The sequence below is a fragment of the Scomber scombrus genome, chromosome 10 (assembly GCF_963691925.1).
Source record: "Scomber scombrus chromosome 10, fScoSco1.1, whole genome shotgun sequence".
NCBI lineage: Eukaryota > Metazoa > Chordata > Actinopteri > Scombriformes > Scombridae > Scomber > Scomber scombrus.
In genome coordinates, this window is record NC_084979.1 from 2,229,573 (window position 1) to 2,254,687 (window position 25,115).

Sequence of the window (25,115 nt, forward strand, 5' to 3'; positions counted from 1 at the left end):
CTCTGTCAGAAAGGCAACAGAAGAAGAGCAACTGGTTGATCTGTTCAAAGCGCAACCGAACTAACTAGACTTCTTCCACTGGCACTGATTTCTGTCTTTCATATCAGAAGTGTATTAATTAGTATGTGTGTGCATTGTTTCCTGTGAATCCATTCGGTCAATGAAAACTGATAAACCGAGAGCCAATTGCTGTAAAGGCACCTCCATAAATACAACCAAATATGGGGATTGATATGATGAAAATTATACTGATTATAACTTAACTTTAATGTTGTGAAACCAACATCACTGTGTGACAGAGCTAGCAGTAAGCACTGGTAAATACATGTGCTCAATTGAAAGTGATTTATATTCCCGGCTTCTTGCATCTTGAAGTAACCGTTAAGTTGGATTCTACTGTTCTGTTTCTCATTTTCATATTCAACATTGAGTCAGCATTGTACAAAAAAAAATCAAAATGAAAGGCCAATTTTGTTCAAATCCTGTTAAAACATTCAGAATACAGAATGTTTAGACTTGGTGGCAGTGGGGCCATGTATGGGGAGTTATTTAATAGAATAATCTTTAAAAAATAAAAGTATGTTCCTAATCAGGCACAGACTGAGCACTTTGAACACTGGTCCAGGTGGCTGTGGTTATTCCCCCCCCCCCCCCCCCCCCCCCCCCCCCCCCACCCCCCGAGCACGACTGTAACCTGAACATATAGCAGCTAACAAGAAAACTACCAAACGTCTGTGCTGTGCTGCAGACTGATGGAACCTTCTGGAGAGATTTTAGAGGGAGGGAGGGTGAAGCTGAGGTTGGAGTGTGCATGTTGTCAGCCCTCCTCAGAGGTTCCAGGAGAATGCAGGGGTTGGTTGGCTGCTGGCTTTTCCTACAGTAAACAGAGCCTGTGTGCTCCCTGGTCTGTGAGCTCACACCTCTACTGAAGTGATCTGGTTCATCTGGGCCCTCATTGACTGGATGCTGTTGAGGATCTTCTTCTGGTGGCCGGCCAATGTCACTTCAACTCTAAGGATGTCACTGCAACGGGAAACCATTAGTCAGTTCAACTCATTACACCAGAAGACTACATTAACACCTGAAATCTGGAACATTTCTGATTTTATGAGTTCTGGAAGTCTACTGCTAAGTTTAAATGACATTTTCTGTGTGCTTTATAATATGATGAACCACAGTGTGTATAGGTGCCCCTTGGTTTTGCCTGTCATCACCATCCTAACCCTGTGATAGGTGGAGGTTGTTGGAACTTGACACGCACTAGCCAGGGCTGAACAAACTGTCAAAACTCATCTTAATCTCTTTAGGGAATAAAATAATTGAATCTCTATTTTGACTTACAGTTCATGTGCAATTATAATATTCTCTTAAGAAGAATACAGTATGAATTACTGTAAGTGTGCTCCCTCCAATTCTGAAAAACTGTCACTTTGGATAAGGGGTTTTCTCAAATGTTCTAAAATCACAATTAATAAACAATGCTCATGATGATTAGTATCACTACCATATCCCTCTTTCCAACATGTCTTTAACATAAATGATCTAACATACTCCATGGTCATTTGAGACACCACATCAAAGCTGGTGAAGCCTTCGTTGGCAAAGTTCTCCTTGTACTGGCCCATCTTGATGGCGTCCAGCCAGTCATCCACTGTGCTGAAAGAGGAGAAGTCTGGTGTGCTGCGGTCCAGCAGAGGTAAGTGAACACTAGAGAACAAAGCAAAAACAATAGAAGAACATATGAACGGTGAAACATTTTACGTTTTGAGTGTTATGTGATGTAGGCCATTCCTGCTATACCTTGATGACAGTGGTGTCATGGCCTTGAGGCTGTTGGGGTTGCGGATCATCTTGTCCAGGGTGCTGACAATCTGGCTGAATTTGGGCCGGTTGTTGCGGTCTTTCTGCCAGCAATCCAGCATCAGCTGATGCAATGCACTAGGGCAATCCATAGGGGGCGGCAATCTGTAGTCCTGCTCTATGGCATTGATTACCTACAATACAATACATGTAATCAAAACGAATGACAAGTCATAGAGAATATGAATGGTATGTGATGATTGAACAGTCTTTGAGATACAGATGAGCAAAGAAATATACAGAATAATAAAAGTAATGAGAAAATATATTTCCTGTGGAAAATTTGAGATTTGAAATTATTTTTTGCTTAAAAAAGCTGAAAGCTCCAATGCACAGCACTTCACTGCTGAAAAAACTGGATGCTGCCATAACTGGATGCTGAACTATAAAACCTAAAGAAGCAAAGCATTGAAATACATCGCTAAAAAGCTTTAAGTTATATTTTAAAATTGCCAAACCTGGCAGAAAAAAAGAAATGCTTTGTATGGATCATACAGGTGGACTGGATTGAAAATACAGACATGTGGAATGAACTGCTAGAAATGGAAGTTGGGCTGAATAACTGGAATCTAAACTGTAATACTGTCAAAGTTTTTCACTTCTGTTGAAATACATTTGGGAAAAAGGTTAATATTAATTTATAAAAGTAAAAAAAGTTGAATTGAAGCATACATGTTCATAAAGAGGAGAGGAAGTGCCCATTAGAATGGTTTGTGTAGCTTAAGGTATGCAGCAGTGGTAGCTGAATGAAAAACATGAAGGAAGGAGAATGAATGTCCAAATCTCTGCTGAACATGCAGAAATCTGAAATGAATGACTTAAGTACATAAGATAAAACAAATCTCCTTTTACCTGGGGCTTTCATTTTTAAAAGTTAGGTCATCCACAGTTTCCTCATGACATACTGTACAGTGACTGTTAGGGGCTTTTATTTTGAAAAACAAACCTCATCCTGAGCTTCCTGTTAAGATAGAGTTGCTCTATGGGGCTTTTATTTTGAAAGATTATGTGGGTAAATGAAAGATGAAGAGGAGATTGTGTGTGTGTGTGTGTGTGTGTGTGTGTGTGTGTGTGTGTGTGTGTGTGTGTGTGTGTGTGTGTGTGTGTGTGTGTGTGTGTGTGTGTGTGTGTGTGTGTGTGTGTGTGTGGTATATTTAAAACTATAAGTTAGACAGGAAGTAGTATTTACAGTAGTAGTATTTATACAATATAAATCTGCCAGTTTCAAGTTTCAGAGAAAATTGAGTTTTTAAAAAAAGGTGGATGGGTACCAACATTTTCAGCCATGTGTGTGTATCACCTTTATCTAGATTCACAGCTCAGATAACATTAGTGTCAATGAGACACAGCATGCTCTGCCCTTTTGGGCAAATTTTTAAAAAAAAAACGTGTCCTATTTTAATACAAGTAACACTGGATGAGAGAGGACACATTTCTAGATACATCCTGATTTTGATGTATGGATTTTTTATTTTTTATATGAATGCCTGAACCTTCAGTTTTTAAAGATTCCTTTTAACACATAAAAATACTCTGTTTGTAAAACTAATTTGTGTCTAATATGCTTTTTACATAAAAATGTACGTTCAAATCAAGCTTGTGAAGTTGCTTGTGTTAAACTGAGATTTAGAATGAGCTCAGACAGACTTTCTTCCTTCAGCCACCAAACACATCCAATCAAAAGAACATGTATTTGTTTGAAATTAGCTACATTTTAGCTACTATTTTGACCATTATGTTTGGCTAATGTTTTTTGCTTTATTTCTCTGCTTGCTCACTCACCATTTTTGACATATTATTCACTAGTTCTTAGTGACAACTTGTATATTTTCAGGTCTTATAACTGACTCAATATGTGGATGTATGTTTGATGAAATCATTTTTATTATTTGATCAAATGACCTGAGCTACTCTACAAAATGTCCACACTGTGCTTAAATACAAATGCTGGTTGTTTATCAGGCGGGAAGTTCTGGTCCTCTGAAATGAGGCGAACGTGGAAGTAACTTAAAACTGCATTCTATCAAAAGGCCACCAGGGGGCGACCGTTTTGGTGTCAAAAGGACTTCCGTCTCTATACAAGTCAATGGAGAATCACCAACTTCTCACTTGATTTTCTAACCTCAGTAAACGTTTTCAAAATGTGTTTATGGTCTCAATCGCTAGTTTAAAGCCTTCTTCAATGCAGTATGATGTTCATTTGGGACATTTTGGCCTCCCTGATTTTATATGTGACGATAAAGCAGGGTATGCATTAGGGCGTGGCTACGTCGTGATTGACAGGTTGATTGGTTCACAGGTTCAGGAGGGCGCCTCATGCTCCTCCTGATGCCCATATAAGTAGAATCCGTGTTTTTTTTTTTACCCGGCATGCACCTGAAATTTTCAAGATGGCGCTGCCCAGATCTGAAACTATTCGCTTCCTAGCAGCAGTCCACAAACCAATGGGTGACGTCACGGATGTTACGTCCATTTGATATACAGTCTATGTTGTTTACTCACATCTTGATTGCTCATGTCCCAGTAAGGCCTTTCGCCGTATGACATCACCTCCCACATGACTATGCCATAGCTCCAGCAATCACTGGAGGAGGTGAACTTCCTGTATTGAATGGCCTCTGGAGCTGTCCACCGGATGGGAATCTTCCCTCCCTGGAAACATGGAAACGGAAGTGTGAACAGAAAGACAAGGACATGTTTTTGTTTTGTTTTTTTTAGAAAAACTATGCTACTGTAATCTTATTGCCCTTTAAAACAGAAATGATGCACACAACCTGGATCTCATTGTTATGGAGGAGGCATATCATGAAAAAGGAAAGATGAGGATGCCAACAACCAGGCTGTGAAACATCTATGTGGGTAAATATGTTGCAGAATGAGAGAGCTCTCGTGTTTCCCCCCCCCCCCCCTTCAGCTCACTTGTGAATACTTAATGTAAAAATCTAAACATACCAGTTCAGATTTTTGTTTTGCAAGTACATCATATTCTACTGTTCTCACATCAAGTCTGTCATTATGTGTGTCTGTAGTGTATGATGAAGACTCACTAGAGCGCTGGTGTAGGTGGGGTCTGAAGTGTCATCCTCTAAGAAGCGTGACAGGCCGAAGTCAGACACTTTGCACACCAGGTTGCTGTTGACCAGGATGTTCCTGGCTGCCAGGTCTCTATGGACGTAGTTCATGTCACACAGGTACTTCATGCCGGCTGCAATGCCGCGCAGCATTCCCACCAGCTGGATCACAGTGAACTGTCCATCATTTTGCTTTAAGGAAAAAAAACATCAAATGAATGTTTTGACTTTGTGATGAATAATACAATAATGGCTGAACACTATACGTACTGGATAATAGGACTGTATAGTGACAGAATTCCTACAAATTCATTCTGCAACCACATGTATCCTTGCCGACTTGGGATCAGATCTCATCAAAACTTTGTCTCTTGCCTAATCTGTTGTAAGCATTATTGGTTGTTGCAACAAATCATTTTTGCATGGGTACTTCCTAATGGATAACTAAAATAATGTAGCTCAACATTCTTACGTCACATAGGCGTTTTTCAGAATTGTTTTCCAACTGTTTTTTCCTCTTAATCTTAAACCATTAAAGAAACAGCCCTTTTTGTTGTGATTATCTATGAAAGACACCAAAAAGCATCAAACTGAGTTTTCCACTTACACATGTGATAAGTTGGTCTTAAAATTTAATTAATCTTTGCACTCACTTAACTGTTCAGTTAGATTTCCTGTAGATTTAAATTTCAGATAAAGGCTGATGTTTTTTAGTTACAAGATGTTGTTTTTTTTTCTGGAGTAGTCAGTGAGTCATCATAGCTTTTATTGATGAATATTTATGGTGACCTGTGGTGCCATTACCCAGCCAGCATGTCCATGTGGGCCATACATGGGTTAAATGCGGGATACGTGTGTACTAAGTGGGAGTGGGCATAAACAGGGCAAATTGTATGGGCCCCATATTGTTTCAGTAACATGGGACCCACATGTGAAGCCTATGTGGGCCGGCTAAATGGGCCCAATTTAAGGTCCATTCTGGTCCCACTTAGAGCCTATATGGGCAAACATATGGGGCCTGCATGGGTCTCACTCAGTTGGGCCTCACCTGACACCAGGTCAGAACCCACTTAAAGCCCATATGGGCAAACACAGGTGGGGTCACCATGGAAACTGTGGACAAACCCACTTGGGACCCATATTTGCAGCCCAAATGTAAACCTTGTGGGGCCCATATGGACATACTGACTGGGTATCAATCTGACATTTTACACAAAAAATACCTAAATCTAATCTAGGAATAACTACATGAATAGCGTGTTGTGTATGGAGAGCTATACTGGTGGTAGGGGGCTGTTAGCTTCACTTTCTGGTCTGTACTTAGTTTTGAAAAAGTATTGCAGCAAGTGTAATGGGATGCATGTATAGATCAGGATCAACTTGTTCATCTGTCAGTGTTTTTACCCTGAGGAAAGAGTCGAGGGATCCGTTCTCCATGAACTCGGTGATAATCATCACAGGGCTGCTCTTGGTCACCACCCCCTCCAGGTGGATGATGTTGGGGTGGTCAAACTGGCCCATGATGGACGCCTCGCTCAGGAAGTCCCTTCTCTGGCGTTCAGTGTAACCCGTCTTCAGTGTCTTAATGGCCACCAGGATCTCTCTCTTCCCAGGCTGCCGCAGGTTTCCACTGCAAACCTCCCCGAACTCACCTAACAAGAAGATGGAGGCAGACAATAGAGGGTGAATGACATTAAAGTTAAAACACCCTAGCTTTCACCCCAAAATGTTTACTGTATTTCAACTTCAGCTACAGTATTACCATTTTATTTATTATTAATGTTATTTGTTTTTAAACTTTTTCTCTCTCTTCATTCAATTAATTTGGAATATTTTGCTTATGTATTACCAGAGGACCTATGTTTAGTAAAATAGTGCTGTTTTGTAATCCCATGTGGAATGGGCCAGATGTTTGGCATGACACAGAAATAAAAATAGAAGTAAAAACAGGCACTGAAGAGTTCCAATAAGTCCAGTAAGAAACCTTCTGAAAACCTCAGCCATCTTTTTGATGGACTGTTCTACTTCACCTGCACCTATCACTTGTTCAATCTTGACACAGGAAATGTCGATCTCCATGGCGAACTCTCTCACTGCCTCGTTAGGGTCTTCATAAGTGAAGGGGTCGATGTAGATCTTCATTCCTGGTGACACTTCAATAGAGAGATAAAGAAAAAGGACAGCAACAGCTATACACACAAAGCAGAAAAAATAAAAGCAGAGCTAAAAGATCCTGAAATCTGAATATACTTTCATTAGTTTTGCCAGCTGTGAGTCTGATGATTAGACTCAACTATGCCAACAGCCTCTAACATACTGTGCACTGTAAAAAGTGTTACTTACTGTGACCACTGGTATAATGTTGGAGTTTGTCTGTGTAGTCTGATTCTGGTCTGTCTCCTGAACTCCTCCTGCTAATGACAGACATACACAGAAACTTTTTTTGAAAGCAAATCTCTCTCGAGTACGCAAACTCCATCCACTGACAGAAAAAGCTAGTAAGTGGACCCTTTAGTTGTGATTGTTTTGTCAGAACACAGATCTACGCAGTCTATTTTTAAGTGTACAGTGATGGATCCTCTGGAATGCACATCAATTTCATAACTCAAAATGCCTTTGAACAATCCTCCTAGTTCCTAGTCGGAAATTTCAACTGGAACGCCCCCTGTAATCGGATCTGCGACTCGGAAAGCTGGACGTACCCCACTAGCCCCGACCTCAAAATCCAACGTTAATGCCAATATCCTGTTTATTAGCACTTTTGTCTCATTTGTATCTCATTAAATCAGTTGTACACACAGCATTGTCCAACTTCCATCTGTGGATGTGTTGCTACACAGTTTGTATGAGCAAAACACAGCAAAATGTATTTTAACAACTGTATTGCTATCAGTGGCTAACATGACTGAAACTGGTTTTCAGACTTCAGTAAACTGGAACGATACAAACTTGGGTGTGACGTCATTCCCAGCTCCAAGCTCAGATTTCCGAGGTAAATGGAATGCACCATCAGTCTTACCCCACTCACTCTGGGAGTGCATGAAGGTTTGTTTTTTTTAGATTTTTTTCTGGCATATATGCTTTATTTTACAGTAGAGAGACAGGAAATCACAGGAGAGAAAGGGCGGTGTGACATGCAGCAAAGGTTTGCCAGCCGGGACTCGAACCAGGGTCCGCTGCATATATGGCATGTGCCCTTAACCACTCGACCACTTCATGCGCGCCAGTGCATGAAGATTTTGAGCTCCTGAGCTCTTTGTTAGACCTCTATGTTTACTGAGGATGTCCACAGTAGTTTGGAGTGAGTCTCTTTGGATGTTTTTGATCTGATTTCAACTCAAATTCTGAGCTAGAGTGCATGTCTTTTATTTTAAACTGTTGTGTTATAAGCAGGTCAGATTTTCTGTTAATGAATTGTAGAACACTGAACTCAATTTCAGTTGGGAGCAGATCGTCCATGTTTGTGGCCTGTTTTGTCATCTAAGGGGTTGGCTGGAGTGGCTTGTGGAGGTATCTGGCATGCTGGACTGTAGGTAGTAGTGATCCATAAAGCTTTCCAGTCCGTTATATGATCCACTTTCTCCATGAACAGGTCCAGAGGTGCAACGATAAAAGTTTGTGTGATTTGATTAATGCATGTCCGTGATTTCAGTCTTTGCAGTGCTGTTTGTTGTGTTGACAGTAATGCAGTACAGTGAAGCAGCTAACTGAAGTAGGTCGCTATGATGAATCTCACTAATGTAGTCATTGATCACTGACTCAATGACTACGTGTAATGTGACAGGGGTCGCTTGTAGTGACTAACCAAAAGAGAATTGTCACTAAAGTTCTACAGAAGTTCTACAGTTTGGTACAATCAAGATAACATATGCTAATATATCATTTCATGGCTTGCAACATTACCAACCCACCTGCAGCAGACAATTACGAAGACAGTGATGGCAATGATGAGGACGACTCCTGCAGCAGCTGAACCAATGATGAGGGGGAGCTTCTCCTGGATACTGGAGTTATATTCCTCTGCATGGCAAAAGACAGAAAATGAAGATGAAGACTGAACACCATTCTCACACAAGCTTCTACTTTAAAAAAGGTGTCAAGAGAAAGTAGAGACCTAACATAGAGGTTGCCAAGATGTGAAGCTTTGACTAGCAAGTGGTAGTAGGTCAATACTGAGGTTGTAGTGGGTGGTGGTGGTGTACTGAAGTGCATTATATTGAAAAGTGTTCTTAATATTTTGCCCACCTTATCTATGTTAATGGAGTGGACAAAATATTAGGAAAACCATTCAATATAATGCACCAAACTACACCAACACCCACCATGAGCACAATAATAAACGTAAAGTAGAATTATCACCTTTCTGACAAAAATGTCAACGAAAATGTAAAATGTAAGCTTCGTAAAAGTAGAATTTGTGGCAGAGCTGTTGTATTGCCTTGCATTGGCTGGTGAATGTATGTAAAGACTTAGTTGGCCAGAAAAACCAATTGGCGCTCATACCTTCAGTCATGGTTTGGAAGTACATTTTGCCACTGAAGCGGCCAAATCCAGCGACAGTCCGAGCCCGAACCTGAAAGACGTAGATGCCTCCAGGCTTCAGGCCTCGTATGACTGCAGTGTTGGTCTGACTCCTTGTTAGAGATGAGTTCCACTCTGCCTGGTTCTAAAAAAAATACACATCAGAAAATGATGTGTCAGTAAATAAAGATGAATGAGATACTGTTAATGAGTCACTACAGCGGTAATTATCTCCGGGAGTTTGTGACAAAGTCTTCATCATCAACACTGCTGTACCTTCTCATAGTACTGCAGTTCATAGTCCAGTATGACTCCATTGGGCTGATCAGGTTGGGACCAGGACAGTGTGATGCTGTATGGGGTTCTGCTGACCTGGTGGATGATGGACACTGCTGATGGAGCTGAGAATGACCCAAAGGGAAGCAAAGTTAACAGCTGTTGAGAAAAAGTCAAAGTTTATCTGCCAGGTGAAGTGTCGTGATAGACTCACCAGCCTGGTTGGTGGTGATGTTAACAGATGCGTACTGTGGTGAATGAGGACTCTGTTCAGACACGCCGTTCACAGCTTGTATTTCAAAGGTGTACTGGGTGTGAGCCAGGAGGTCGCTGATGTGGACACGGGTGTCTGTCAGTCCCAGCTGACGAGGCACAAACTGCACGTTGTCTCCGCAGCGAGTGCAGCCGCCACGCCCACTGCCACAGCTCTTACAAATGATGTTGTAGACGACATCTTCCCGGCCACCGCCCTCCTGCGGGGGGCTCCACTCCAACCTCAGAGAAGTCTCATTCACCATGGAGATGACGTTTTGTGGAGCTGATGGAACAGCTGGAAAAGAGAGAGAGAGAAAATAATGTAATGTTAGACAAGGTAAGGTACTTCTGAAACAGAACTCACATGTCAAGCAGGCAACAGTAGGACAGATACCAAAAATACTTTTCCCCCTTCAATTTTCTTTTGAGGTGGAGGTTTAAATACCCCCATTATTCATTTTAAAAGGTTTTCCTGCTGGACAGAAGATGTCTCCTACTTCAATGTAAAGTGTACTTGCAATGGAGGTTTCAAGTTCCCAAGTCCCACTTCTGTAAGTTGAAAATAGGACCATGATTGGCTTGCAAACTATTTGTGATGTCACAAATCATAGTCACAGAAAATTATTTTTTTAAAGAGCTCAGAGAAACCTTCCTCCTTTAGCAGATGAGTGAGAAAATATTTGAACATATGTCATTCTGCACAGTAAAGATCAAGTTTTCAACTGTAGGAACAAGAAAAAATATTTTTGAGTGGAGGGGGACTTTAGGTTTTTGCAGGTGCTGCTTTAGTAGTGCAGATCCATGTAAACAAGTGACACCACAGAAGCAAATGTGTTATACTTGGATCCCAAAGAATTTGTCAAGATTGTCTTGTTCATATTCAGTACTTTATTTAGTATTTTGCTAGATCGTGACTATTCATCACTTTTTTTGTTACTTTTTTTCTTAAATTGACTAGAGGTCGATTGCATAAGCCTGTGGTTTCTTGACCTTTCCTGTCACATTTATTTTATTTCTCTCCTTACTTCTGAGCCATGGATTCAGGAGGGGCAGTGCTCTCACTCTTTACCATTATACTGAAGGGGTCATGGAGTTTGGCTATTCAGTCTGCATGTGCAGATGAAGACTGGATGGACTTTGTAGATCTGGAGGCTTATGAGGTGCGTCCACATTCTCAAGCATGTTCTCAGTTTGTGTTGGGCTCTGCCTGGCTTGTGTTTGGTCACCTATTCTATTTGTGATTATCATGGTGTGAAGAGAGGCTGTCTGGAAGAGAAAGCATTGATTAAGATTGTCATAAAATATTCAAATGAAAAGATCAGTCCACTCAGGGGAGCCAATGGATGTCTGACCTAAGACCCCTCCCTCTGTGGTGAAGAGGAAGGTGAGTCCAAAAGTGAAGCTCTCTGTTTGTCAGTCAATCTACGTTCCAGCCCTAAACTATGGTCATGAGCTTTGGGTAATGACCAAAAGAATGAGATTGAGAATACAAGTGATATCTGGATCTGGAATGAGTTTCCCTTGCTGGGTGTCTGGACTCCTCACACTGTCTCTAAGGACGATCCTGTCTACAACCAGCTCAGAAAAGAACCAATGCTCTTTTTAAAGTAACCACTTGAGGTAGTTTGGGTATCTGATTCCTCTCCCTGGAGGATTTCTGGGCAGGGTTGGGAACACCTTAGGATTACCCAGGTAGAGCTGGGGGATGTTGCTAGGGAGAAATATGTGTTGGACACCTCACTACACCTGGTGCTGCAGTGACTCAGAACAAGGATAGTCGTTAGAAGATAGTTGGAGAGATGGATTTTTACTTAAGGCCTGTTTGGCTCTCCTAGTTCAGTCTCAGTCATTACAGAAACATAAATGACCTCAATATCCATGAGTGAACTAGCCCCAATGATATAGATTCAAACAGCCCAATGCTTTGTAATGTTTTTGCACTGCATAGATGGATAGGTATTTTTAATCTTATAATTTGCATTAAAGTTCTATCCGTGACAGTGACAGCTGGCGTATACATACTAGTACAGGGCATCTGTGGAGGATCGGAGTCGGAGCGGTAATAGCCATTGCGGCAGACGCAGTTTGTTGCTCCCTCGTTGGTAGTTCTGCTGTTGATGGGGCACTGCAGACATCTGTCGTCTCCCTGTGCAGCCTTGAAGAAGCCTGATACACAAGCTGGAGGAGGAGATAGAGAGTGCACAGAGAAGAGAGAGGACAAAAGACAAAAGAAAGAAGTGATGAGAACAATAAGCTTAGAAACAAAGTGTCTGATGAAGTCAATCTGTAGTGTCAACTTGATATCATGTTGGCTGCTGGCAGCATCGGTATCAAAAACATCAGTATTAGTATTAGTCTAAAATACTGTGTCTGAGCTCTAGTAGTCCATCTCTACATTTCCCCCTCAGCATATGTTTAGTCATGATAGCACAGACATCTGCATCTCATAAAGGTCAGCTCATTGAAGTGACACATACTGGGCCTCCTTCAGATGCTGTCAGTTCTGCTGTCCACAGGAACAAAAAACATGGTATGCATGTGGAGCAAAGGATACTGTCTGTACTCTTTACATAAGATGATCAGTCAGTAAAATGAGAGAGAAAGAAATCTGTACTATCAATATTTAGTTTTCCATCATTTTTTTTGTTCCTGTTTAAATGCATAATGGAAGATGCCACCTGTACCATGGTGACTTTACAAGCAATATACATAAATACAGCAGAAAAATTACCATTGTTTTTTAATCTAATCCACCACAGAATTAACAATAAAAAAAATCACAAGCTTTAAAAGTTCATATTTCTTGCATTGGTAAAGGAATGAATTGAATTATGTTGTAGTGTAAAGGTAGATACTACTACTGTAGATAACTGAACTGAACTGCATTGATATAAAGGCATTTGGTAAAACCCTAACCCCAACACCAGCTGTGTTATATTCTTAACACAAAAGTTCTTAAATGTAAATGGTCCAGTGCACATATTTCAGTCTGAGATGGATCAAGTCACTGCACTGACACTGCAATGATAAATGTGTAAATTATATTTTGTGACCTTAGAATTATGAAGTTCCACCTGCGTTCAGAGTGGTTTTGAGATGTTGAGGTTCAAAGTTTTGACATCATACCAAAACTGATATACACTATAGTTTATTTGTCAAAATAACAGACACCCTCAATATACTCTAAATATATAATATCCAGATCCTACATAGGTCTATATAATCTGCTGAGGCTTCACAGAAAGTAGTTATTTTGTTGAAGATATGAAGATTAGTCTTAATTTCTTTCAGTAGAGAAAATGTATGTATCAGCTTCTCAAGGTAGTTATGATTTATATTTGGGCAGACAAGAATTACCTCCAAGCTCCATTAGAAAATGATCACTCTCAAAGATGCCAGCTGTTGCAATAATGTCGATATTGTGGGTGTGGTGGAAGGCGCTGAAGGGTGAGATATGCAAGGGTTTTTGCAGAGGCAGTGGGGCTCCCACTGAACCAGCCAACGAGGCAGCAGAGACTGGCTTTTTCTTGTGTGTCTGCTGGGATTTGTTGCCAGAAAGGCAGTATTGCTAGCGGCCAGAGAGAAGGGACGAGTGACATGAGAAGGCAAACCGGTATTGCTCCTCCAAGACCTGTCACAGGACATCATTCAGAGACGCAAGAAGCTAGATGGAGTGAAAAAGCAGCTAAGGAGAAGGTATGTTATGGTATACTGTACCTGGCCATTCTGAGAGTTGTCGCTGACAATATCAGACAAACTTTCACTTTGCCTGAGATTGTCTTTCGTCAAAAGCCTAATAAAACACAGAGGTTATAATCGATGACTGAAATACCTTTACCAGGATTTGGTTTTGTGAACTATTGTGTGAGTTATCTTTGATTTAAACATCTACAAGTCGGGACAGTGCACATGCAGATCTGATGATGCTGGGACTGAATTATAATGCATTTGCAGTCAATGCTTGGAGAGGCTACTATGTTACACCATATCTTTTTTTTCCTGCTTTTTCTCTCAGACAATAGGTTAAGATTGAAAAGTATAAATTGAGATGTTGATCTTCGTGCATCCCTTGATTTTAAGCTAATTGAGTAGATGCTAGGCTATAATATAATACAATTTTGGAGTTATGTTTTGTCTTATAATATAAGCTTCATAGCGGTTCAGTGGGTTTGGGACGTCACAGACAGATTACTCCAGTGTATTGTTCAAGAGTAAAAGTTATGGTAAACCATCTTGTTCTATCAGATGCCAAAATATTGGCAAAGAGGCCTGGAGAAACAGGTCTTATTCACCTGCACCAAGTGTGTTAAGAGAAAAGGGGTTTTCCTTGAGCCCACTGATCTTTGTGGTGGCACTTGAGCCTTGAGCAGCTGCCATCAGAAATAATGCAATTAAGGGCATTCAAGCAGAAAAACAGAACAAAAATGAATTTGTATGCAGATGATGTTTTGTTCTTAACCACAAAAAAACACAGAAACAACATAACCACATATATTGTTGGCTTCCTCCAAGTTTAGTGTATTTGGGCATCAAGATTGTCCCAGGTCTAAAACATATTATAGTTTTTCTCTCAGCTGTCTAAAATGTATATATTGCAGAAGTGTTCTAGGATGGGTTCAAGCTTTCATATCACAAATGGAGAGGAATCCCAGTTAGGAACCCATTGCTGGCATTTGAAAGGGAATCTTTGGGAGTATCACACCACACCACAGGGTGAAAGCCTTCCTTTTGGTGAAAATATCATCACTTTGGTATATCAAACTACTGATGGAGTGGGAATCTTAATTGAAAATGTTTTTGAAAATGACAAATGTATGTCATTTAAACAGATGATGGCTAAATATAAAATCCTAAAAAAGATTTTTTGGAAATATCTTCAATTGAGAAGCTGTAGAATGTCTAAACAAAGAAAACCCTCCCTAATGACTCAAACATACATAAAAAATGTCAAAGCAATTGGTTGACTATGGGCTTCTAGATTTTATTATTTTAGGAGACAATCTCACCTGCATCTTGGTGTAATATGCGAAGGGAAGTGCATTTGATATTTGTTAAACAATGTTTTAATGTTAGCCTTAACATTACATACGTTTAGTAACATTACAACAAAGTTATTAATATTACCCTAACATTTGACCGCTAAATAGATGATTCCGTGCCAATTTAGTGTAAACATCCAACATGTCAATGACAAAGAAGTGCTCATCATCACTCCTAAATCCCATTTCAAAACATCTCAAGACAAATCCAAACCAATTACGTTAAAATCTACACAAAAAAGTCCTGGCAAATCAACACAACAGTAACATTAGCCATCTCCTTGACAACAACACAGAGTACAAACCAACCGCATAATCAGCCAACATATTGTTATTGGACGCTGAGGGGTTGCACTTAATATTACATGTTCACCACATCTAGCTAACCCTAAATTAGCCGCCTTGAAACCTACAATCAGTCATCATATATTAATATCACTTGTTAGTAAGTATTAATCCAGTCAGAGAAAGTAGATCTGTAATTCAGCAGTTCAGGTCAACTTATTTTCAAACTCTGATGTGGTCACATGATGGCTCAACGAGCATATGAAGACCATGGGATTTAATTGGGTCTAATGCATGAATAATAATAGGCCTAAAGAAGCCTATATTGTGTATGATGAAGAAATGAGATGAAATAGGGCTAACATTTGAAATGCATACCATGCATATGGTAGTTAAATATTACTGATATGTGAAAATAGGATATATATATATAGCCTATTTTGTGTGTGTGTATATATATATACACACACCCACATATTGTGGAAACTTGGGATAGCAATAACAACCATTACTTTAGCCTTATGTCTTTGATTGTGAGCAGCTTTGATTGTGTGTGTGTGTATACACACACATTGTGTGTTGTATAGAGCTACTTACCTATGAAATGTTATCATTCCATGGTGTTGGCATTTCTCTATGTACAGAGGACAGATTACCTGCTGCTATATGGTTGAGGCACTTCCCACAGATGTGGAATCTACATGTAAGCCTATATATCTATGGGTTCTTGGAAGAAAAAAAATAACAGCCATTTGGGACTTCATTTTGCCTTAATTCAACAACAAAATAGCTGGAAGAAACCATGAAAATGTGTAGACCAACATCTAAATACATCCAGAAGGTAGTGAAGAGGATTCTAGTGATGAGGCATATGGCTGCCCACTTTGAGCCTGGTTCTGTCTGAGGTTTCTTCCTGTTAAAAAGGGAGTTTTTTCTTGCCACTGTCCCCAAGTGCTTGCTCATGTGGGAATGTTGGGTCTCTTTATAATTAAAACCTGAAGAGTTCGGTTTAGAACCTGCTCTATGTGTTAAGTGCCTTGAGATAACTTTGTTGTGATTTGGCGCTATACAAATAAAGATTGATTGATGAGGCAACTAAATCCATCTCCTGAATGATCAGCTGTTATGCAGTAAAGAATACAGTAAAGGCCATATAACGCCAAGCCAGCAAGAACAAAAGTGAGTGACAATTCTCAAGACAGTGTGGGAATTCCAAAATGGGTTCCAAAATATTGTGTTTTGTGCCATATGACATTTTACACAATGTCTGGTAAAAACAGGAAAACGCATAGACATGAGCTACATCTGTTACCACATTTACTGTACGCATCAAAGATATCAACAGCTTTAGCCTCTGAATGCTATAAAGACATTAATTTAAATATACAACATGAAAATGAGACGTTTTACAGATGAAAAATAGAGTAAACATGATCCTTACACAATACACAAAGAAACACACACTTCTTAAAAAGAGGGGGCTATCACATCATAGGCCATGTGTGTCATTAAACTTCACATTCCTACATCAGCAGCAGTTCCCCATTCAGCCGCAAAGCTTAATCCCACAAAGCATTGCAGGGATAATTGAGTCCTGGCTGGAGAGTTTTTAGTTAGAAAAAATCCTTTGACCTTCATCTGCAGACCATCAAATGAAGTATTGTTCTCTGCTGTGTGTCAAAAAGGATCATGTCACATGTGAAGTCCTCACTCAGCCAATACACAGTAAACATTAATGATATGGATCAGATAGAAACTTAAATACCAGGGTAATGTGTCCAGCTGTCATGCACAAGACAATGCCTGGAAGGCCCAAATAAAAATGAATCAGAATCATTGCATATCTCCGAAAATACTCTTCCAGTTCATAGACTAAAATATCAAATCCAGACTGCATTTTAATATAACATTATTTACATGTTGTTTTTAAAGATGATTCAATCAACACCACCTATTTCATAAAAATGTATTTCATAAAACTAAGCACACAGTTTAAAATGGAGTTTCTTCCCTTTAGCTAGCAGTTGCTTTTGTTGTAAGGTAAAACAAATTTCCAGCCATCATCTGCATAGTCAAAAGAAGCAGCAGTCACCTGAATATGAGCGGTTTAGGATCTTGGGGTGAAATTCTGACTTATTTTACAATAATGTAATTATCAACATCATCATGTCTATATATGGACTTATCGTATGATACATAGACATGACCTTGATCATTTTTTGACCTCAGTATTTCCACACTTCACATTAGCAGCTAAGATGCTATTCATGTCACATTGGCTAAACAAGTAGTGTCCTCCATTCCTCACTGTGTACGTCCTGAGTGGAGACTGTAGAAGAATTAAAGGGAAATAACTCTGTCCCCAACCATAATGATAGTAGCACCCACTCTCCAATCCCACCCCCCACTCCTCTTACATTATGATGCTTTTATATGATCATTATATCAGTGGTATAAAATGATCTTCAAATGACAATAATATCGTTTATCGCTATTATTTCTGAGACGATATACTGTAGCATCCAACAAAAGTAGTTATTGTAACAGGTCTAGTGTTGTAGATGGAACACTCTTAGCAAAATGACGTTGTTGATAGTGCACCAAAGCGGATGACGGACCAAACTGCCTACATTTTTATCCCTGGAGCCATGCTGCTATTGTGGCTAGAACTGCATGATAATAATTATTACCAACATTTCAGCTGACTAAATACAATGTTCTGCAAAAGCAGAAGTATCTTCCAGTTTTAAGTCCTTACCTCTGCAGACTGTACCATTCTCCAGCGCTTCGTAGCCAGCTTTACACATGCAGCGCCCGATGGGTACCATCCACTCCCCATCGCCGTTACAATACAGCTTGATGGGAACATCGACCTCCTCGCCGTTAGGAACACACACCCCTCTGGCTGCCACCAGGGAGGTGCTCTCTGCTCCGGACAGAGTCTCAGGGAAAAGGGCGCCATTCTGGATCACACTGGGACATTTCCTGTAGAAGACGCGTACAGCGATGAGTGACATACAGGCACCGTAATCCTGGAATGCGAGGTAGAAGCCATTGCGTGAAACAGGTCCAAAACTCCGGACTTCACTGTTGATCTTCATGATGCGGCCCCCGAGGTCAACCTGAGAGAAGCTCTCATCGGCCGCTATAGTGTCCACTTTAACCCAGGGGTTCTCCATCCATGGTGGGGACGTTTTAGTGGCTGTGTCCGAGTCAGACTCATAGTAGTACAGGTTAAAGGTCTCTTTGCAGGAGCCGGGGACATTGGGTATTGAACTGCAGTCACGTACTGAGAACTTCATCTGGACGTGGATGCGCTGAGCACCACGCCGACGGATGTACTTGGTGCGTACCCAGTTGTTCTGGCTGCTATCGAAGACATTGCACACCTGATATGTTCGGATGGTGTTCATGTTTTCGTTGTAGCCGCTAACTTCTTCCCACTAAAAGCGAGAGAAGAAAAACATGAAGATACAATGACACACAAAACATGTACAAAACCTATAAATATCTTAGCAGTAGCAGTTAATCTTAAAGGTAAATCTTCCATTTAAACTATCGTATTGCCCAAATGTAAAACTCCCTTCTCCAACAGCTGTTTCTAAAGGTAGATTATACCAGTGTTCTCCAACCCTGCTCCCAGAGAGCTACCGCCCTGCATGTTTTAGGTATCTCCACCACTCTAATACACCTGATTCTAATTATTAGCTCATTACCAAGCCCTTCATGAGCTTCAGCTGCTTGATAATGAGCTAATAATTAGAATCAGGTGTGTTAGAGTGGTGGAGATACCTAAAACATGCAGGACAGTAGCTCTCCAGGGTTGGAGACCACTGCAATACACATTCACACTTGTTCTGTTGGGAATTATTAAATAGGAGGAGAAAAAGTCCCCTATCCTTCAAGCCTTTTCTCTTGTAAAAGTGAAATAAACGCATTATTTTGACTGTTTTGTCTTTTTGAGCTCCTCAACATCATCACCGTACAACGGATTCTATATATTTTATATTGAATTTTAATGCATTGACTGTAATATCTGTCATTAAATTCCAACATTTCCTCCATCATGATTTAATGTCAGTTCTCCTTAAAGGGCGAGTTCATCATTTTCTTAAAACAACAGTCAGGCGCCCAAATTTGTTTATACTGTACTGACCATGAGAACATCCCTTCATAATACAATTCTAATGTATGTGTATTATGCTAATGAGATCTCAACAAACACACTACTCAGGTGGCAGCAACACACACACACACACACACACACACACACACACACACACACACACGGATGACTAACAAAGGCTAAAGGACAGCTCTGTGCTGAAGGGGACAAGTTGATACTGTTATCATTTTACTGGCTTTATGCGTCTATTTTCATTTTTGTAATGAATCTGTTTGTTTTCTTAGAGTCTCATCAGCTGTGTGTCATTCGATGAGTCATAATCTATGGAGACTGGCCCAAACATGACTATGGGTTCTTCACTGGTGTTTGAGTACACAAGGTCACTTGTCAAGAAGACACAAACATAGATAGTGTTATTCTTCTGATGAGGTCAGTTTCTCTGTCAGCCAGAGGATATGTCAGATGTTCTGAGTCGAGCACACTCTCACTAAGTGTTATATAATGGTCATATCTGAACGTTGATTATTTATGTATGTACTGCATAGATTGTCCTGTATGCAGTAGCCTACATATAGATCATGCATAAAGCCACATGTATTTTTTAAAAAGGTACATGTCTATTTTAGATGCAATCATTATGTTTAATTTAAATATGGAGGAATATTTCATGTTGGAGGCGAGAGATAGTGTGTCCCAATTCAACACTGTATATTAATGTTATGTTTCTTGCTCTGGTTTCTCTCACATGCCCCACAGACCTGTACATTAGGAAGGCCTTAACTGAGTTATATACAGTACATGTATGCCTGTACATGTGCCTCCTGCTCTGTGTGAGCTGTGATAGGCAAGAAAAGGCACATTTTCACTCAGAAAGGATGCTGTAGAATTTGTCCCTCATCAATTACATTGGATTCCTGTCATTAAGGGAATGTCTTCATCACTGGTATGGATAGGAGGAATGATCACAGCTACCAACAACTGAGTCAATGTACATGCAAGCATGTGACCATTGCTTGAATCTAGACTTGTAAAAATGTGAACCTATCCTTTAATGATGATGGTGCACTACTTTTGGTAGTTGATACAGAAGAAATTGATACATCATTTTGTTGTAACAGGAAGTTATACAAAGCGTGCACCAAACTGCGAACCTCAGGAGGAAGCCACCGGTTTCAAAGCTGTATAAGTCAAAAGTAAAATGATTACTAAATAAACATAATTTACTTTGTAGTATTCATTGCTTTCAGACTCTTTCCTTTTCATCTGTAAACAGTGAGACAGCAGTCTCCCTAAACTGGAACATGGACTATTTTCATTATCGATTAAAGCTGTCGATTATTGTCTAGCTTAATCGATTCGTTGTTTGGGCTGTAAAATGTCACAAAATGGTGAAAAATGTTGATCAGTGTTTCCAAACATAAAGATATTGTTTTGTGACAGTTTATTGTCATATAAGACCAAAAAACCCCAGAAATAAATCACATTTAAGGAGAAGATTGGCAATTAATCAATTAATCGACTAATCGTTGCAGCTCTAGACTGCTGATAATCTTCAGAGGATACTTTTAAATATCATTGACAGTAAAATACTGATGACCTCATTGTCTTTTTGTTTTAAGCTATTTCCAACAAAGACCATGATGTGAGGGTTTTCAGCCATCCATCAAAAGATCAAACATGTTCTAGTAAAATCACGTGCAGATGCTGTCACACTGTACCACATATGCATCGGAGTGTTAGCTACATATTTTTAAAAGAATCTTGGTTTGCTCCACTCACCCCCTGTGATGGGGAGATGGTCCAACCCAGTTCTGCTGTTGCTGTTGTTGAATCCATTAGCACCTCTGCAGGAGACACAAATGAAAAGGTCAGACATAGAAAAAATGATTTGAGTTATGATTGATGATATATAACTGTGTTTCCTTAAAGAAAGATTACATTTCCTTCTAAACAACTCACACAACATTCTGTCCATAGTCCTATTTCTTTGTAATGTATCATAATACAGCTGGCTTCCCATCAAATATGACTCAATATTATAATACTATGTGTCTGTCATAGATTATACCACAGCATGCCTTCTCTTAAAGTCACTCTCCACTCAAACATATGTTTCACTGATATTTGATTTATTAGTTTAAGTTTAAGTTTCTCACTAATAATCACATATTGGGGCGTGTACCTGTGAGCATGATTTGTAACATCACAACAGATTTTTGAGCCAATTTACAATTACATCATTAAAAAATCTAAACATTAGAGGCAATGAAACAGCAGATTGACCCACAAAGCCAGCAAAGGCACAGATTACTGTAGCTGTTGGCCACATTTCAAAGTTGTTGGGGTTTTTTTTATGAAGTTGACAGAATTAACAACCCAGCAGTTGAGAGTCACTAGACAATGAACTGTGTCTGTGTGTGTACAGAGATATCATGGCAGATTTGTAGTAAACAGTGGAGCTAAAAGGTGATGTGGTTCTTTAACTGTATTATCAAATAAATGCTAATTAACCCTCCTGTTGTCCTTGGGTCAAATTTTAAAATATTTTTATATCAGAAATATGAATTTCTTTCATCTATCTGAAAAATGACATCGTTGTTTCCATACAACATTCTTTGCAAGTATAATTTGTACTTTATGCTTTATTGTAAACAGTCAAACCAGACTGGGGTCAATTTTGCCATTCAAACATTTGAAGTGGTTTCAAAACTGAATCCTTAATAAACTTTAACATACACCAGTCTGTTACATTTTCTTACATTTACTTAAAATAATTCATAATTTCTGTTTTTAAAACTAAAAAATGAAGTATAATCTCATTTAAATGAGACCTATTCACCATTATTTCCAAAAAATAAGTGTAAAGTTGGAATGAAGTTAAAGAAAAAAAGGTCTAACACAGAATTGGATGATAATTTATACATTATGCTTTATTAACAGTTGAAATTGACCCAGGAAGACAACAGAAAGGTTAATAAGTAGCATTCAGTGACTCCACTGTGTTGCACAGTGAGCAAACCAAAGCAACACAATGCAACATCACCAACAAGTTGAATGATGCTTAACTAATGGCACAGTGTTGGCCAGTTTAATATGTACAAGGTACAATAAGTGTTAGATGAATTTAGTAAGGTGACTGCTGTCATGCTGCTGTTTATGAGTCGTTTCAGTTCAAATGTTGTGATGTTTCACTTTATTAGATTTAAAAGAATATTGATATCATTATGATTGTAAATAACAACATGCAGGTTATTGGTAAATCATTATGATTAGAGCCAGACTGATATATCAATCAGCTGATATTGACCTGTCTCAGATATATTGGTATCAGTATATGTCGTCCGATATGTGCCGTTATATATATTTTTTTTTTAAATGTAAGTAATACAGGCCGCATTTTATGTATATTTGATCCTTTTTCAAGTTTAATATATGCATATGTTGTTTTTTCTTTCGTTTAGTTTTTTAATTTATAACTAGTTATAATGATTCAATTCCCACAGAATTTTACTTTTTAGTGCACTGATGTCATTTTATACTATACATTTTATTGTAAAACTGTAAAATATCATACGTTCATTACATTTGAGGTATCATGACAACAAAAATAGTTTTTATCTACTCTGTACATATAATATTATTGGCATATATTATTAATATCGGATTTTTTTTACTCCCTAATATTGGTAACGGCATAGGCCCAAAAAAATCCAGTATCGGTCAGGCTCTAATTATGATCAGCTGGTTAACCTTTATAATGAAGAGTTACTTAGTTCATTCATTTATTCATTCATTCATTTTCTTTGCCTCTCATCCTCCAGAGGGTCGTAGGGGAGCTGAAGCCAATCTCAGCTGACAATGGGTAAGAGGCGGGTTCACCCTGGTGGCCAGTCAATCATAGGGATGATATGTATAGAGACGGACAACCATTCACACTCATATACACACCTACAGGCAATTTAACCTGACCCACGCAGGGACGGGGAGAACATGCAGACTCGGCACACAGAAGGGCCCCAGCCGGTCGGTGGGTTCCAACCCTGAGGCTCCTGTGAGGCGACAGCGCTAAACACTGCATCACTGTGCCACCCTCATGATGAAATACAACATGACAGTTTGTAGACTACAAAAGAACCAATCCACATTTAGTCGGAGATACTCAGAGCCTAAGATATAAACTCAACAAAAAGATTGTTAACCCCGTACATACTGTTCAGGTCATTTTTTTTACCCATTATCACATTAGTAAAAAGAAAAAACACCCTGAACACACTTGGAAGATACACATTTAGACATATTTTACATACTGTGGTTTTCTGGGGAACTCTGACCCTAACCCCTAACCCTAACTCAAACCCATTCATTAACATAAGCTGAAATCATTGTTTTTTATGTAACACAGGATCATAATATGAATGTTTTTTCTACTTAAACAAACTTGAAGAATTGACTCTTTCTGCTCTGATAGATTTAATAAAGGTTAATTACAAGTTTATTAATGACTGATGAGATATTTATGAATGCAAAAACTCTGGTATAGAGACTCATTATGAGGGTCAGAATATGAACAGTATTTAGGACCTACAGGGACAGAACATATGGTCTCTAATCTGACATTTAAATGGATGTTTGTCATTTGAAAACTAAACCTTATTAAATGATTAGCAGCACGGTTCACTGCACTTAAGTATGTTTATGTATTTAAAGCTGCTTTTAGAGATGCTTTAACAGCAGCATCACTCACTGTTGACCAGAGTGTGGAAACTGTAGAAAATACACAGTAGCAGGTCAGTAGCAATGCAGGAACACAGAAAACGATCATGTAATTAGAGCTTCAGTGTTAAAGCATTAATCGTGATGCGTTTAAGGGGCAGAGCACTGTTCAGGAGAGTGCGAATGGCCACAGACCTGTGGATGAAGCTAAAACGAAGACGTTCACTACAGCACATGTGAAATGAGTGGCAGCTCCACTGCAGACCAGCTCTATTTTTGAAGTAGCAGTTGTGTTACCTCAGGCTCATTGCACTTCTTTTGATTTGAAATAAATCTAAAAGTAGTTCATAAGTAACTTTCTTTGCATTCATTTAATTCCCATTCAAGATCCACTGGTAAGAACTGCTTTACATTGTTAATATGGACTCAAAAACTATTGTGAAATGCAAAATAATAGAATCTTAAATGTGAGTTTTTTTTAAAAAAAATAGTGATTAATCATGATTAACTATTGAAATTCAGCGAGTAATCGCGATTTTTCAGAATGAATCATTTGACAGCCCTAAATATAATATATACTTAAGTCTATGAACCTATTGACATGAGCCTACACCTACCTCATTTGATAACAATCACACGATCAGAACTAAGCTGATCATGGTTAAATAATCCTCTTAATTCTCATCCAGATATTTTGATTCTTTGAATGTAGTTTGAGCTGTTAATCCTGGATGAAGACAAAGACTAAATGAGTAGAGAGTAGAAACCATGATGAGTTGAGTTCATGTTTTTTTCCGCTCAGTTAGAATATCTCTAAATTCTGAGCACCTGCTAAACACCACAATCCCACTGACAGTTCTGTCACCAAAACTAATGTTCAGCATTTTTCTCTGTCCCCACATCCTGTGAGCAGTGTTGGGGAGTAACTAGTAACTATGTAACTTGGTTAGAAAATTAGAAAAGCCATCA

General features: G+C 39.2%; 1 protein-coding gene across 1 annotated transcript in view; it reads right to left on the bottom strand.

Annotated features, from left to right (window-relative positions):
* Window positions 1–914: 914 nt before the first annotated feature.
* Window positions 915–25,115, bottom strand: part of ephb2a (eph receptor B2a) — a 45,087-nt gene continuing 20,886 nt past the window's right edge. The window contains exons 2-16 of the mRNA XM_062427804.1: window positions 21,213–21,277; window positions 18,066–18,750; window positions 12,006–12,161; window positions 9,943–10,278; window positions 9,729–9,853; window positions 9,435–9,597; window positions 8,843–8,951; window positions 7,275–7,342; window positions 6,962–7,084; window positions 6,336–6,583; window positions 4,908–5,123; window positions 4,363–4,512; window positions 1,801–1,994; window positions 1,552–1,707; window positions 915–1,023 (exon numbers count right to left, since the gene is read on the bottom strand). Of these exons, the coding sequence (XP_062283788.1) occupies window positions 915–1,023; window positions 1,552–1,707; window positions 1,801–1,994; window positions 4,363–4,512; window positions 4,908–5,123; window positions 6,336–6,583; window positions 6,962–7,084; window positions 7,275–7,342; window positions 8,843–8,951; window positions 9,435–9,597; window positions 9,729–9,853; window positions 9,943–10,278; window positions 12,006–12,161; window positions 18,066–18,750; window positions 21,213–21,277 (2,903 nt within the window). The remainder of the gene's footprint in view (window positions 1,024–1,551; window positions 1,708–1,800; window positions 1,995–4,362; window positions 4,513–4,907; window positions 5,124–6,335; window positions 6,584–6,961; window positions 7,085–7,274; window positions 7,343–8,842; window positions 8,952–9,434; window positions 9,598–9,728; window positions 9,854–9,942; window positions 10,279–12,005; window positions 12,162–18,065; window positions 18,751–21,212; window positions 21,278–25,115) is intronic.